General features: G+C 39.6%; 1 protein-coding gene across 1 annotated transcript; it reads right to left on the bottom strand.

The window, feature by feature from the left end:
- Positions 1–6,799: 6,799 nt before the first annotated feature.
- On the bottom strand, positions 6,800–10,174 carry LOC122649963. The gene is given in 3 exon segments (XM_043843231.1): positions 6,800–7,060; positions 7,062–7,445; positions 9,943–10,174. Coding segments are annotated over 3 exon segments (744 nt in total). The 5' UTR covers positions 10,111–10,174; the 3' UTR covers positions 6,800–6,868.
- Positions 10,175–15,606: the final 5,432 nt, after the last annotated feature.

Raw genomic sequence — 15,606 nt, 5'->3', positions numbered from 1 at the left:
GATTTTAGAACTCTCCTTTTTTCACCATTACTCTGGATTGGATACCTCCATGGGATTATAGCAAATAAAAATAATTATACAGAATCTAAAGCCATACTTGATCGGCCGATCGGCTTGATGGACAACGCCTCTTAGCCAGCCAGAAATGCTGTCAAATACGCTTATGAGAATGCTACATAGGCACATTCGACATTTTAGCCCAAGCATATTCTTCGCTTGATACCAGCATGACCCGGATGATCATTTGATGGGTTAAAACGATCAAATAATCAAAATAACACCACCTCCACTAGCTTGCAATGCCTTTTATTGTTGTTTCTTAATTGGTGTGCTAGTAATATTCTTTATTTGACTGAGCTGACAAGTGGAGTGAGGCTTTATAGTTTTTTTTTTTTTTTTTTGGTAGAAGAGGCTTTATAGTTTAGATATCTCATACGCGCGACATACACGTAATGGGTTCAAAAGATTCTAACCTGAAGATCTTCCACAAGGTTATTAATATTCCATCCTTGTTGCACTGTATATTATGTTGGAGGTTTTTTCAACATAATGGCATTGGGAATAGTCTGGCATCAGAAATATAAACATAATTTCTTGGGTATATTTAACAAATTATTATTTATTGTTTAAATTAACAAATACGATGAATGTTATGGTGTATGTGCGAGGACATTCGTCCAAGTGTGCAAGTGCACGCGTGGCGTGGGCAGTAGAATCATTAGTGACGCACTTAGCACTTAGCACTTAGCAGTTATCATGCTTCGAGCGAGATCTGATCTGGACCGTTCCTTTTTGATCCAGTGGTCCAATTTGAATCTGGATAAGATCAATGTATACAGTTATGACTGTTATTCTTTTGGACTGTTTAGATCGTACAGTTACAATCTAATGAACAAGATTCAAAGATGGAAGAATCCATCTATTGGGAACAGGTGCCAAGTGGCTTATTAATATCCAAAGTTATTTCAAACTTGGAGATCCAAAAAACGTTCTTCTCCTCCCTCATTCTCAAAGATGATTTTGCAGGGAATCTATTTTACTGCAAGAAACAGATTTCTCTGCTACTGGTTTTTCTGTTCTTCTCAAAAGACTTTCAGGCATTGATCTTGGCTTCGTTTATGCAATACGCAGCCAAGATAATCAACAAGTTTGGGCTTCATTGTATCCTTGGAGACAATTCGTCTGCAACCTATTTGCATCTAGAAGTTGGGACGAATTTTGTCTTAAGGAGAGCGACTCTGTAACGCGCCTTGAAGATTTAAGCCAACTTTTGTTTCAACATATTATACCACCACCACCACCCCTCAAAAAATAAAAAAGAAAATTAAAGTTGGTGATTTATGGATGGGATCTACAATCTACATACGGCCCTCCTGTGGATGCTAGGGGTTCTATGTTATGAACATCAGAAGTTTTTGGCACTAGGCTGTTAGAATAAACTTTGGATTTCTTATGAAACCCTAATTGAATCTCATACAAAACCCTAGAAGACAATGTAATAAAAGGAGAAAAGAATCGATATGTACCTTTTACCACGTATGTTGACGAAGAATAAATAAGAAACCCCTTTTGTGTGTTGATGAAGAACATGAAGAACAATGTGAGTCCGCATAAAAACTTGGACAACCATGATGGAGATCTTCTACAGTCTCCTAGACTCCCACAAAGCTCTCTTTCTTGTGGAGAAAAAAGAAAAGATAATAGTGACTGCTGGGACCCTCATCAGTTGTATTTATAATACTCCCCAACCCTTAACCCACTTCCACAATGGGCCAGTTTGGTCCATCTCAAGAATAAGTAGCAAACCACGTCAACCCATGTATTTCTTGGTTCCCATCAATGATCGACCCGATAATTAAACAAGCCCATAAATTGTCATTGGGGAAAAATCTAACAATGGACTAGACGTACCAATGAGCACTTACTTAAAACCATAGATGCCCCTATTGGTGCAACCAGGTATATGTGAATTGGCCTCCAAGATACAACATTCAGATGACTTCCGGCAGTAGTAGTGCACTCTCTTACCACAAACCCATTCGAGTTCTACAGAGTCATGTTCAAACTTACAAAGAAAAAAACAAGAAAAAAGAGGTATTGAATTAAGGGAACGAATGAGTAGTTGTATGAAAGAAACCAAGACAATTAGAGAGAGTTTAAGCCAGAAAAACTCACTTGAGAATGTCCTTTAAAGGTCAAGGACGGCCTTTATTATACAGAAGAGGAACCCCTTGGAAGCACCCTTCCAAAGGAGGTGACTTTCAAGGAAACTAGCCGTTATCGGCGCTCGAAGACAAATGAAGCCTAAGAGGTAAAAAACGACAAGTGTTAGGAATTAACAATGCAATAGAACAATGATGGACAAAAAAAAAAAACGAAGAGAATCACATACACACAGACACAAAGATTTACGTGATTCACCCAGAATGGGCTATGGGCAAGCAATATACTAGAGTTTTCCACTATTTTGATGAAAAAATTAGAAAATCCTAACACTCACCTCCTTACGAGATAACCTCGGCCCCAATATATAGTGTTTTGACCCATTACAATATAGAGAAACCCTAATCCTCAAAAGTACAAAATAACCCCCCATTATAAATGACTCCAAAAATAATTGGCCTGGCCCACTCTCTAATGATCGGGACTGTCGATGTTGAGGAAGAATCAGTAGTACTTCCTGCAATAAACTGAGATCAGGCTTCACCAATAACAAGAGGGTCTTTTGCACCACGCACTGGCTGCTAAACTATAGAGTCTCCATTGTTTGAACAATTTGAATATATCATATGATCAGTTCAGCTCCTACATGTCATAAATTACTTCGCCAATGTAAGCTCTAAATCCTACAGTATCTTTTCATAAATCTGTTGGGTAGAAAACTTACTATGGTAGAAACCTCTTATGGCTAATAGCTGCCATGATGGAAATTGGAATTATATTTAAGGGCAAGAGAACACTAACCGGTTGTGTAGCGCCTGCACCAGTACGGGGAACAATAAAAATGTGTGCAAGACCATTTAAATGAAAGGGATTTTTAGTTCACTGGGGCTGAACAGTAATTTTGCATGGTCCTGTGTCTAGGCATAGGAACCACATGCTAACCTAGTGTTCTTTTTCCCTACATTTTAATTTTTTTTAGAGAAATATAAAGCTATTGGTAATTATTACGAACTGAAAAGGTAATTTGGTTCACCAAAATCAATTTGGCTCTCCTCCAGCCGTGGCAGTAGCTGGAGGGTCCTGCCCAACAAAAACACTTAAAGACTTGGGGGGTTATGGTCATTTCACAGGTGGGATCCAAGTGGACCCCTATGAAATTACCATAACCCCCCGGGGGGTTTTGTGTGTTTTTGCTAGGTTGGACCCTCCTGCTCCCGCCACGGCTGTAGCCTGTAGGCCAGATCCCGGCCACCAAAATACTATTGACTTTAAAAGACACTTTTTTCCCGTAAGTTGTTGATTATAAGAAGGCTTACAAGAGAAAATAAACATAAAGGTTCAATCAAGTTAACTGACGATCCACCAAGAGAAGAACTTCTTTCTGTAACATAAAGGTTCTCAATATCAAATCTGATTAGACTTGTTACTATAGTCTACAAGTAGATGAGCATTGCAGCTTGCAAGCATCAGGCGCAAGTGGTGGCAAACACAGCAGGAAAGTGATGCCATTTTACCTAACTAGGATGCTAACATGACAGGCTGAGGTAGGTTCAGCCCATCTTGTAAATTTTGGGCTAAATCATTAAGTGGCCCAATAAATGTCGTGGGCTTTCTCTGAACTTGGGCCACACCACGAAATATGATTATTAAACTTCAAGTTGCTGGGCCTGTACATTTTTTTTTTTTTTTTTTACCCTGAATCTTATCTGGGACCCGGGTCAGCCCCTGAGATTTTATTAAAATTATCCAAAATATAGAAGAATACAAGGGGGGGGGGGGACATTCCCGCCTAACCCCATGCCCAACTAAAACCAAGATTCATAAACCTAACCACTCGAACACTCAAAGCAATATCTTCCTCCCTACCCCAAACAGAGAAAAGGCTACATTCTTAACACAGGCAAACCCCAAGCATCCTCACGAGAAATCTGCCGAAGCTCCTGAGGTAACTCAGCAGCACCCTGAAAAAGTGCATCAGATGCCGACTCACAAGCCAGCTTTGCTAGGTAGTCCGCAGCCCTTTTACCTTCACAGAATGTGAATGAGATCATCGGTTTCAGGGAGTCCATGAACTCCAAAACTTCCTGAAACCAATACCATCCTTTCCAGATGCCATATTTCCTTTTTTGAAATAAGCAGGGCCTGTACGTAGATGAGCTTGAACTACACGGGCTGTGTGAGACGGGCTGTGTAGCCCGTGTCACACAGCCCGTGTAGTCAAGCAAGGTTACACTAGCTTAGTGGCATAGCTTAGTGGCATTCAGAAAAAAAAATCCACTTGAAGTCCATGCCGTACAATGGACATATGTGATGTGGCGATACAATGGTAGACTGTTGTGGACACATGTACAAGACTGCTGTGGCACAGTAGATGGACACACGTATAGAGCATAATGGCAGCGCACTTGTGATGATATAGAGACAAGTACAAAGTGTCAATGAGGGTGACAGAGGTGATGGTACAGACAGTACAGTGTTTGCGTGCAATGATGCCATGTCAGCCAGTGCGGTAGTAAGTATGGTGACATGGAAACAGTAGTCAGAGTCAGCACGGTGTGGCATGAGTCAACACAGTGAGGCAGTTGTCAATGCATTGTATTAGAGGCAGTACAGATTTGTATAGTGAAGGTCTGCTAGTCTGGTGATGTACAATCACAGAAAATGACTATATTGTCCAGTCGGGCGAGTTCCTGAAGCTTCTAGACATGTGTGATAGTGTATTGGTGGTGTTTGGTTTATGTTTGATGCATTGAATATAAAGCATCAAGGCGAAGTGTAATGTGTTTTGTTGGGAGTATGCTAATGGGCTGGACTATCATTTTGGTGGGGAGCAGAACTTTCATGCAATTTTTGAGTTATGTTAGAGGTTGAATTATTTGAAGCTCAAAACTAAAATACTCTAATCCATTGAATGGAGATTCAATTGCTTTAAGTTTCACCTCAATCTGAGTTCAGACGAAGGAGAAATCATTTCGAATGTATGTCCCATAGATGTTTCTAGAATTCATATTTTACACAAAATGTCACTTTAAGCGCATTTTCAGATGTCCTAATGGCAGATTCTAGAGTAGCTCAAAAAATGAAAGATGTATCTTTTCGAGTCTTCTTTACATAGTATAAGAGATGGACTTTGGAATGAATTCTCCCCTTATCGTTTCTTGTGATAAAGTGAGGTATTTATAAGTGTATTTCAAATATTTACAACAGCTATCTCAGTTACAGTGGATAAGAATCCCTTCTCATCTCTTTCTATCTTGTAGGAGTGAGTTTGGCTTGAGGAGTTGGAGTGTCTCTATCGGACTCTAACTTGATCAACGTTGTATTTGAATTGATCATGTTTGAATTCAAATTTGAATTTGAATTATCTGTTACACATAGAAAAAAGAATCTAATTAACCGAAGTTCAGACGAGGAAGATATGACCATTTATGTAGAGGACATTAATTCTGCCCAGTTTCTGAAATGGATGGACATCCACATGATGGTTTCGGTTCATCTGACTTTAGATCCACTTGCATGTTCTAGGCAGAATTAGAGGGAGGCTATTTCTGTGGCCATAAGTCCCACCGTAACACCACTTTCCATGGTGTTTGAATATAAACCGCTAAAACATACCATTAAGCTGGATATCTCTAACAATGAGGGGACGAGGTCTTGTTTTGTTCTGAAATTTCGCTCGGCTCGGTCCATATATGAGATATGGTTGAGCAGAAAGCCATTTTCCAATATCTCCGATGTTGTCTTTTTCTAAAAGCCTTTGCTACCCAAACAGCCTTTGACAGTTCTCAGCGAAAGTCTATTTGGTTAGCAATCAACCTAGATATCTTTCCAAATCTGTCTATTTGGGTATAAAAACAAACTATGAACCGGAATTCCAGGGTTTGATCAAAGGTATTCTGACTGCAAGGCATCTAGGAATCCAAAATCTTTGGATTGAATCGGATTTGATAGCTGTGACGTTTGCAATTTACAGTGGTAAGATTCTTTGGTTTGTTTTGCAAAAATGGCTGTTTCTGCAGCCTTACCTTGTTGATATTCATTGGAAAATTACTCACTGCTATAGGGAAGCAAATCCCATAGCACATTTTCTAGCAAAATGCATCTACCCTCTCTCCAAGGCTTCCCCCCTCTGATTCAAGAAGAGCTGCAGGTCGATGCTCTGCATAGACCAAGATTTCGCTTTTTTTAGTTTGTTGTCTAGGGGTAGATGATTCCTCCCCCTGCTGATGACCTTGCCCAAAGGTAGGGGTAGCTTCATTTTGCTTGTACTTTCTTTTTTCACTTTTCTTTCTCTTAATAAAGATGATCTTCTAGCAACAAGAAAGAATGAGCACTTTAAAAAAAATATGATCTCCACTTTCCAAACCTGCCCAACAAAAGCAATTGCTCGAGGAACCTCAATTGCTCTCTTAAAAAGTTGATCAGCTGTATGAAAAGCTTCAGCTAAGCAACCCAATGTAGTAATAGATTGCCTAAAGACATTGGATTTAAACCAAACAATACATGCCTATTGAACTTTCACACCTTATTGACGAATCTTTAAGAAAACTGACAATTTTTCCCAGAAATATGTTAGCTAGCCAAAGCTTGGCTACATGAACTTTCTATTTTCCTTTTTGTTTTAAACCACATATATCAAACACTTCTTATTGCTGCAATTTAATATGGTGATCGGGTGTTCCGTTATCAGCTTTCACCACTTTCTTTAAGCTGCAGTTTGATGATGAATCAATTCAATATCATCACCACCTTCTTTCTCATCTCTGAAAGAACGAATATGAAGTTTCCTTGTACTCCCTGTGGTTGTATCCAAGAAATATAGCATAAACGACATCAAACAGCAACACAGAAACATCGGTATGGGCCTGAAAATCCAAAGAAAGAGAGGGAACGATAAGGTAGAAAGCTCACAATCCAAGTGACCAAAAGAAGATCCCACGTTTCAAACTCAGAGCAACGTAAGTCACCAATTCCCTTTTGTCTTTCAAAGTAGGCAAGGTAATCAAGATACTAACTTGGGCGTAGTATCTGATAGACTGGACGTTACAAAGAGAAGCAACAAGGAAGCAAATCATGATGGAGAAGTACTTCATCGAAGATACTATGGACAACTTGTTGCCGTAAACCAATCTGGATGGAGAGATCTTGGAGTTGTTAGAGCTGCTCATCACGAATATACCAATTATTGAACTGATAGTAATTGCTGTGGTTGCTAGGAGTGTAGATGCCATTATGTTGTTGCGAATTGTTTGAACTGCTAAAATTCCGTTCTTCATTGGATCCTAATAAACAAAATTGTAATTAGCAAACTAATTTAATTAATTAAGAAAAAAATTGGGTTTCAATGATAATTGATACTTAGTTTATACTTAAAACAATTGAGTTCACAGTCATTACTGATGCCCAGGCCCGGTCACACTAGTGCTAAGAAATTCACCAAATATATGTCAGCATGGGCTCTAAAAGTACCTGGTCCTCCTTAAGTCTTAGGGGGGGGGGGGGGCGGTTTCAGAGACTTATTTGTCCATGATAGACCCAATCCAAGATCTAGCCGCCTAGCAACCTAGGGTGAAATTGTTATTAATTTTTTTGCGAAAAAGCTCTCTAAGCTAAGTAGAGGCCGGCTCAGGTTCACGTACGAAAACATCTGCAAGCCATTCAGATGGAATCCAGAGGAGTGGATTCCACTTGGATGGCTTGCAAGTGTATGAGAATCTTCTTGTACGTGAACCTGAGCCAAGCATAGTTGTCATGGCATCGCCATGGTGCCGCCATGACGTCCTGGCGTTGGAGGTCTGTACATATCGACCTACACCATGGCGTTCTGTCTCTCTTTCCCTCTTCGATTTTTTCTTTAATTTTTTGTTTCTTCTCCAACTTTAGACCCACTCCCTGCTTCCCAAAATCTCCTATATTAGCCTTGGTTTAGTAACCTGCAACTAAGACATTCGTCAGATCTGATTTCAGATCTCACCATTCGGTTGCCAGTAGAATTCTGGGGCTATTTCTCGTTGGGATCGGCAGACCTTGGTGCTGCGATTGTGTTCCAGAAATTGCAGGGAGAATCGTCTTCATAAGGAGTTTCCTCTACTGGAACCACTCCAGTTTACTGCCTCTCTACCTCCCTTTCTGTCGTGTTATTGCAAGGTTGAAGCAGACATTAAATCTTTAAAATTGCAAGTAAGGACAACTTATATTATTTATATAAAACCCCTTATATTCTCTATTGCTAGTCTGTTTAACCCATTCAGTTTTCTCTTTAACCTCATTAAATTATAATTCTGCCACTCCTTTACAATTTCAGATTAATTACAATTCTACCATTGCTCTTATAAATCTTGATTTATCTACTAGTTTGCAATTCAACTTTGGATTTAGTTAAAATCCTACCATTGCTCTTATAAATCTTGATTTATCTACTAGTTTGCCATTCAACTTTGGATTTAATTAAAATTTTTCCATGGTCAACATGATCGCCATGGCAGGCGACGTGTCGATATATCGATCAGACACCCCTCCACCAACTTGGATCGCCATGACGCCGTGACAACTATGGAGCCAAGTCCTTTGAGGTAGGCTTACACTGCGCTTTCACATGAATTATTATTAATTTTTTTAAACAGAGAAATTATGATTTAAAAAAAACAATGTGACAATGGTGTTGAAGGACAGGGGAGGGAGATGTAGGGTGGAGTGCGGGCTGGGAGAAGATGGGGATTGCAGAGAGGGTTGGAAATATAAGCACGGTAGGGTGAGGGGTCTCCAAGAATTTGTAACCTTACTTTTACACAAATTTTTACATCAAAGGCAAATACTGTCATTTCACATGTCTATTAAAAAATGTGTGACAATGACAACTTTCGATAATGACATAATGACAAATCACTTTAAAATTATTTTTAAAATCCTTTTTATATCTTTAACATAAAGAACTTTTGAGAATAAAACAAGGGAAAATTAAATGAAGGTGTCACATTCTAAATACACCTAACGAGATACCATGTAGACAAATCTTTTTATGAATATGCTTATATTATATCTTATACTTTTTTTTATCATTTGTTGATTTTCTTAAATTAAACCACCAACAACATAATTATATATCATTTGCATTGATATTTGTACATTAAATTAATTGTATTACATCAAATAATTATAAATCTTATTATAGCATCCATGGCTAGGGAACCTAGGCTGCTAGACACTTAGCCACCATTTGTGTCGCCTCAACAATTATGTATGCATGAACAGCCGCTAGCTCGGTTGGTTGGAGTTCGACTCTTCAACTGACATTTGTGTCATTGAAAAGACACCATTTCCCCCTCTCTTTCCCCTTTGGTAGTGTGTGGCCCCTGCCTGTGTGTGGCCGGACAATAGCCGCTATGCTGCCCGGCCGTAGAAGATCAAACCAGATACTTCATTTTTCAATTTTCTCTTTGTAAAATATCTCTCTGACTTGCTAATGTTATAATTGAGATAATTCTAAACCAACAATATCTATAAACTCCAAGGGCCGGAATTCAGTTAGTAAGGGACCACCTCCCTCAGCAAGTGGAGGTCCTTTTATTTATTTATTTTTTTAATCTTATAGACTATTCTTAAAGTTGAAAGCACCCAATTCCTGACTGGGGAGCCACAAACCAATCACAGATTATTGATTCAAGTGAGAGAGAGGGGATCAGATGATCTTCATGGTCTCTCTTTATCTCTATGTTCTGCCAAAGGTTACTGAAGAAGGAAAAAAAAGAGAAGTGAAAGAAGGGGGGAAAGGAAACTTACAGCCATCATAGAGATGACCCACTGATGCCTACCAGCGGCGTTGAGGCCTATGACAGTGCGTTCTGGGGTGTGGCGGATGGTGATGAGAAGCCAGCCGTGATAGATCGCCATCACCAACAGACCCATTGGTACCAGCACCAAATCTACGTCCTCCTCCTCCAACACCATCTTGCTCTCTCTCTCTGGATTGATCAATGGATCAGTCTCTCTGTATAGCAAGTACCTTATCCTTAAGCAGACGAAGTAAGGAACACCCCACTAATAGTTAGTACTAGGTAAGGGTGTAAGTAGGTTCGGTTTTGATTCAGTTAAAAGAATACCCTTTTATTTTTCAGCCAAATTTGGTTTACGCAATTCATCGAACGGTTGGTTGATTCAGTAAAAAGAAATTCCTTTTTCCGCAAAGATGATATGCGAATAGCCAAAAAGAGATTACCATTCCTTTTATAGTTCGCTTGCGTTATTCTCTCTGTTTCCCTTCTTGATAAGGGATCGAGTCCGGTGACTCTTCACGTACGCTCTGAACGACTCACAGCCATTCAGATAGAATATTCTTACAGACCCATCTGAGCGATTGTGAGTCATTCACGTACGCTCACGTACGTGAAGATTCCCCGCTCACAAAGGGATTATGCTCTTGTTCATAAGTTCAGAGTTGAGACATGCTATTATCCAAGGATTATGCTATTCCTCATATTCCATAACTCGTAAGCTTTTCGGTAAGGTTGTGAATTGCAAATTGAAATCGTTTTAATTAGGGGTGTCAAACAATCGGTTAAGTCTGGTTTCGGTCCGGCTGAATCGGGTTCGGTTTGGGACTGAGTGAGACCAAAACCAAACTCTTAAGGAACTTTGGTTTTCGGTCAGTTTTGATTTTAGTTCGATACGGTTTCGGTTTATTTCAAATTTTTTTAGTATTGGGCTATTATCGGTTTAGATCGGTTTGTTTTTTAATTTAAGCTATAATAAAATCTTACATTCATAGCCTATATTGAAGAAAGCTTAGGTTAAAAATACTTTAAATCATCTTCTCAAGTCAAACAAATAAACAATCAAGAATAGGGAAATTGATTTGATATGTTCATGTTGTAACCAGAACAAAAGGAATGAATTGCAAGGAGAAGATAACTAATATTGAAATCAATGGATAAATAGAGTGTCTAGCAAAATCATTGTTACAAATCAAACTAGCAGGGGAATCCACTGAGGATACAAAGAGAACTTGGTACCGCAAGGAGCCAAGGAGGATAACTGAACTAGTCCACAACCCTACAATTTCAGTTCCAGGATTCTAAAGCAAAAGCTCGTAGATGCCAAATGTTTGTTCTTTCTGCCCAACTTCATCAGTTCTAGAAGATTCCTTTTCTTTGCTACTCTACCCTTCCCACTACGAGCTCTCCAAGATTCTCGCTCGGCAGAGGTGAATCCAATATCTATAAATGTTGTTTTTCAGTACAACCAAACTATAAGAATAACAACCTTGCTGCAAAAATCAATGACAAGCAAGCAAATAGAGAGAAAAAACATACTTTAGTGAAGAAAAAGACACACAATAAACCTGGTTCAGCAAAAACCCCTAAATCCACGGAAAACAAGAGTTCCACTATGAATGGATTTTTACAAGCATGAAGTCAGGGATAGATTCTCTACCTTCTTATTTTGAAACCCTCCACACAACACATGCTGTTGTGTTGTGTGTATAGTAAAGAATATGACACACAATCTATCTGTTTCAGCAAAACCCCCTACATCCTCGGAAAGAGAAAACAAGAGTTTCACTATGAATAGATTTTTACATGCATGAAGCCACGGATAGATTCTTCATTCTTGAAATTTTTTATTCTAAAACCCTTCACCATGGATTGAGGTATCGGTATCGGATTGAGTATCACTATCGGATCAAAGGTAAAATCATCAAAAATTCAATTTTTATTAAAAAATATGCGTAAAATTGACCGATTTAGACCAATACCAGCCTATCTGGATTTGTATCAGCCTGATATTAATACCGATACCTCATTCCTAGCCCTCCATACAACAGCAATATATATATCGAACTATCAAGAAGACACATTCTGTTCTGTTCTGTTTGTTTGTTTGTTTCGAATATATATATTGAACTATGCCCTGAACTAGTTTGAAGAAATACCGTACAAGGATATAGTGTTATGGAATCCATGATTTCGGTGTTTTCAGTTAGGGCTGAAATTTTCAGGCCAGGGTCAGGGTCAGGGTCAAGGTCAGGCTGGGCCAGCATTTGGGTTCAGTCCCGGCCAACCCTGTCCTTTACAGGTTAGGTTTTTTAAGCTTTGAACCCTAAAAACGATACATTTGAGACTTTCCTCCTCTTCTTCACCATCTCCGTTCGGCCAGCAATTATAACGGTGGAATACATACAGCAGTGTTCCTGAGATAGATCTGTGCATCGATACCTTTATTGTTGGCAACCTATCCTGTCCACTTTGGGTTTAGTAACCAGAGTTGAACCTGTAACTACTGCCCTTGTTACTTTCAGGGATTTCCTACTATTATTGCATCTGATTATTTAGCCCATTATTGAATTTATTCATAAGGGCTGAGGGTTAGGAGCTTAATCCTCAAATTTCAGTTGGAATGGTGCCATATTGAGTGAGCTATCACACCTGAAACTAGGTTGGGTTATTACTGGGTTGTTTAGATGAGTGAAGAAGGATCTTGGGGAGCGCATGAAAAAAAAATTCCTGGAAACAGAAAGACCTGACACAACAAACTTGCGTCTTAAGTCCGGATTGGGCTCCTCTCCTTGAAGGCATCGCCCAATGAGGCATCCAAAGGTTGGGTTATACCGCACACATCCCGATGGCTGATTGGGCGCACACCGAGATGTGTGCGGTACAGTCCAACCGTTGGATGCCTCATTGAACACTCATTGGGCGATGCCCTTCAAGGAGAGGAGCCAAATCCCTTAAGTCGACTCAATGGTGAACTCTTTTGTTTACTAAAATAAAAACACAAAACTCTCCACTTTGAAATAGATTCAGAGCTCAACATCGTTTAGGGTCACTTAGGGGAGACAAAATGGCGTGTCTACCATAGTTCTAAAACTTGCCAAGATCTTGGCGAGATCTTAGAAAACTCGAGAATCTCGACATGGTTGAGACAAGATCTCTTATGAGATCTAAATTCTGCATTGCTTCAGTAAACTCAGCCGAAATTTCAGCGAGATTTCAATACACTTTGTAACGTGTCGCCAAAATGGTACAAATCACCTTATATATAGGCAAGGTCTGATCCATTCTTCGAAATTTCGAAGAAAACTCGATAGTTTCGTGGGTTTGGACCTGGAGAAGGGGGAAAAAGCTTGGAACTTGATTTTTTTTTTTTTTTTTTTTTTTTTTTTTTGCCACATCATCCCTCATGGACCATCGGACCATGAGTGGACTCGACCTAGCACGTCATAGTTCATGTCGGTATACAGTCATATACTCATAGTATTGTATTGTTGGGACGTGGAAGACTAGGGTGTCTATGACTTATGTATTGTTCACTATATTTGTTGGGTGTCTATATAATCAATAATATGCATTATTCACTTCACTATACTTTGTAGTAGAAACTTTAAGTCTTTAAGTATTTCTTAAATAATTATTCAATATTATGTGTCTTCATCCATTATTGCATAATTTATTTGTTTTACTTTTCAATTATGTCTCATACCACTCAAACAATGTGTAAAATAGAGAATATTACATTAAGAATTCGACGTTTATTGCCAACCAATGGTGCAAATCCAACACCAAATTGGGTGTTTTTTTTTTTCACAATTTGAAGATTTGAATATTTTTATTAAGCCTCAAACAAACTTCCCTTAAAGTTTTGGAGCCAACTATGGTCATTTGTCCACCGAAATGAAAAAAAAATATTACACTGCCTCATTGAGATCTCGGTTGTCTCGACCTAATCAAGACACTGAGTCGAGACGAGTTTCTGAACCTTGGTGTCTACACACAGCCACCTCCTATGGCAATGGCCTGATCAAGCTGTCGCTGCATTAAATCAGGAACATGTATCTCAGACTAAATTGATCTCCTCACGTCCTACGAAGTGCAATCTAGATCCGACTCTTGCACCTTCTCATTATCAGACCCAGCAGAAGATATAGATCTCTCTGAGTTTGGTAGAGAATCATCACTATTTGATATGCATTAGGAACCTTGACGAACCTAGCTAGACTGAGAAGCTTGCCTCGCAGGACTTGGATCTGTAGATCTGATAACCTCTATTATTGTCTCCGGCCCCCACCTTATCCTCCTCATTATCATACTAAGAGTTCTAATCACCATTCACAAAGGTAGAATGGTTTCTCAAATCCGTCCCCTTCTTCTCCTTACAATGAATAATCGAATGACCCACCCTTTTGCAGAAGCCACAATGCTCCATTCCATCCTCATACACAACCATTAATTTGTATGAAAGAGATTGGATCCGACAATCCCACACGATGCCTTTCAACCCAATCTCCTCTGATTTCAATGTCCACCAACACCCTCACAAGGTGCCCCACCAAGAAAGCCCTTATCTACTGATCTAAAGCCACCAGCCTACCAATTGCCTTAGCAAAGGAAAGAAGTATATATGTATGCCAGTACTCGAATGGCAGATCGGAGAATCTCACCCAGATGAGATTCATGGATAGATAGTTAACATTAATATTGAAATCAGGTTCCCATCTCTGAAATTTCATCAATTGGCCAAGCACTTTGATCGGACTTCTCTTCCAGTTCATCGTTATATCACTCTCAAAAGAAACCGCCGGGCTCCTCTACTGCCGAGCTGCCCATACCGCCGTTTGTGCCCCAGACACAGCAAGGTGGCGAAAAGACCGCCTTACCCCTGCCCGAGAGGGGGTAAGGTGGTCTTTTCCACCTTGCTGTGTATGGGGCGCACGGAAGTAGCGGCAGTTCGGAAGTAGAGGATCTAGATCCCAAAAGAAAACCTAAAGATAATGAAACCTTTGCCGATAGGAATGATCTCCACCTTCTCTTTAAGCCCCCAAAAGACTCCTTAATAGAACTCCTCAAATCCTCCATGGATACCAAGAGCAGATTTAATCTACCAATAAGAGCAAATCTGAACTTAAAGATCTGTTCTACTTTTGTGGTATGATGACCCTCGTCATTGGCATTCATGTATCGGATCTGAAGGTTATCCACATTCAGAAGAACACTACCAGCCACTACCACTACAAAGGACTTACCAGCGGTCGCATGACCAGAAATCGAAAGAGGAACATCTAAAAAATCACTACTTGGATTAGGATCCGAGATTCCAATCTGCAGAGCCACATCTGCTCCCTCCTTGCCACCATCCCTGATCCCCTCACCTTCATCTTCATTATCAGCAGCCGCTGCCTCACCAAAAACCGTAGGGCGAACTGCGCCAATCATCTTTCACCAGAGCTTCCACTATTCTGATGGAGGTATAGCTATGCCCTAAATACTACATTTAGGAAAACATTTTGCTGGTACACTTGTAGTAGGAATGTTCCTGCTACTTGCTACAAGGCTAGCAGCCAAGGAAATAGAATAATTCACTTCCCCTTTGGTTTAATAAATACCCTCCTATGTTTTAGAATTTTTTTAAATACCCTTTAAAATCCCATTCCTTGGCTGTCAGCCTTGTAGT

Source organism: Telopea speciosissima, chromosome 2 (genome assembly GCF_018873765.1).
Source record: "Telopea speciosissima isolate NSW1024214 ecotype Mountain lineage chromosome 2, Tspe_v1, whole genome shotgun sequence".
NCBI classification, from domain to species: domain Eukaryota; kingdom Viridiplantae; phylum Streptophyta; class Magnoliopsida; order Proteales; family Proteaceae; genus Telopea; species Telopea speciosissima.
The sequence above is the reverse complement of the archived record's forward strand: the minus strand, read 5'-3'. Positions and strand labels throughout refer to the sequence as shown.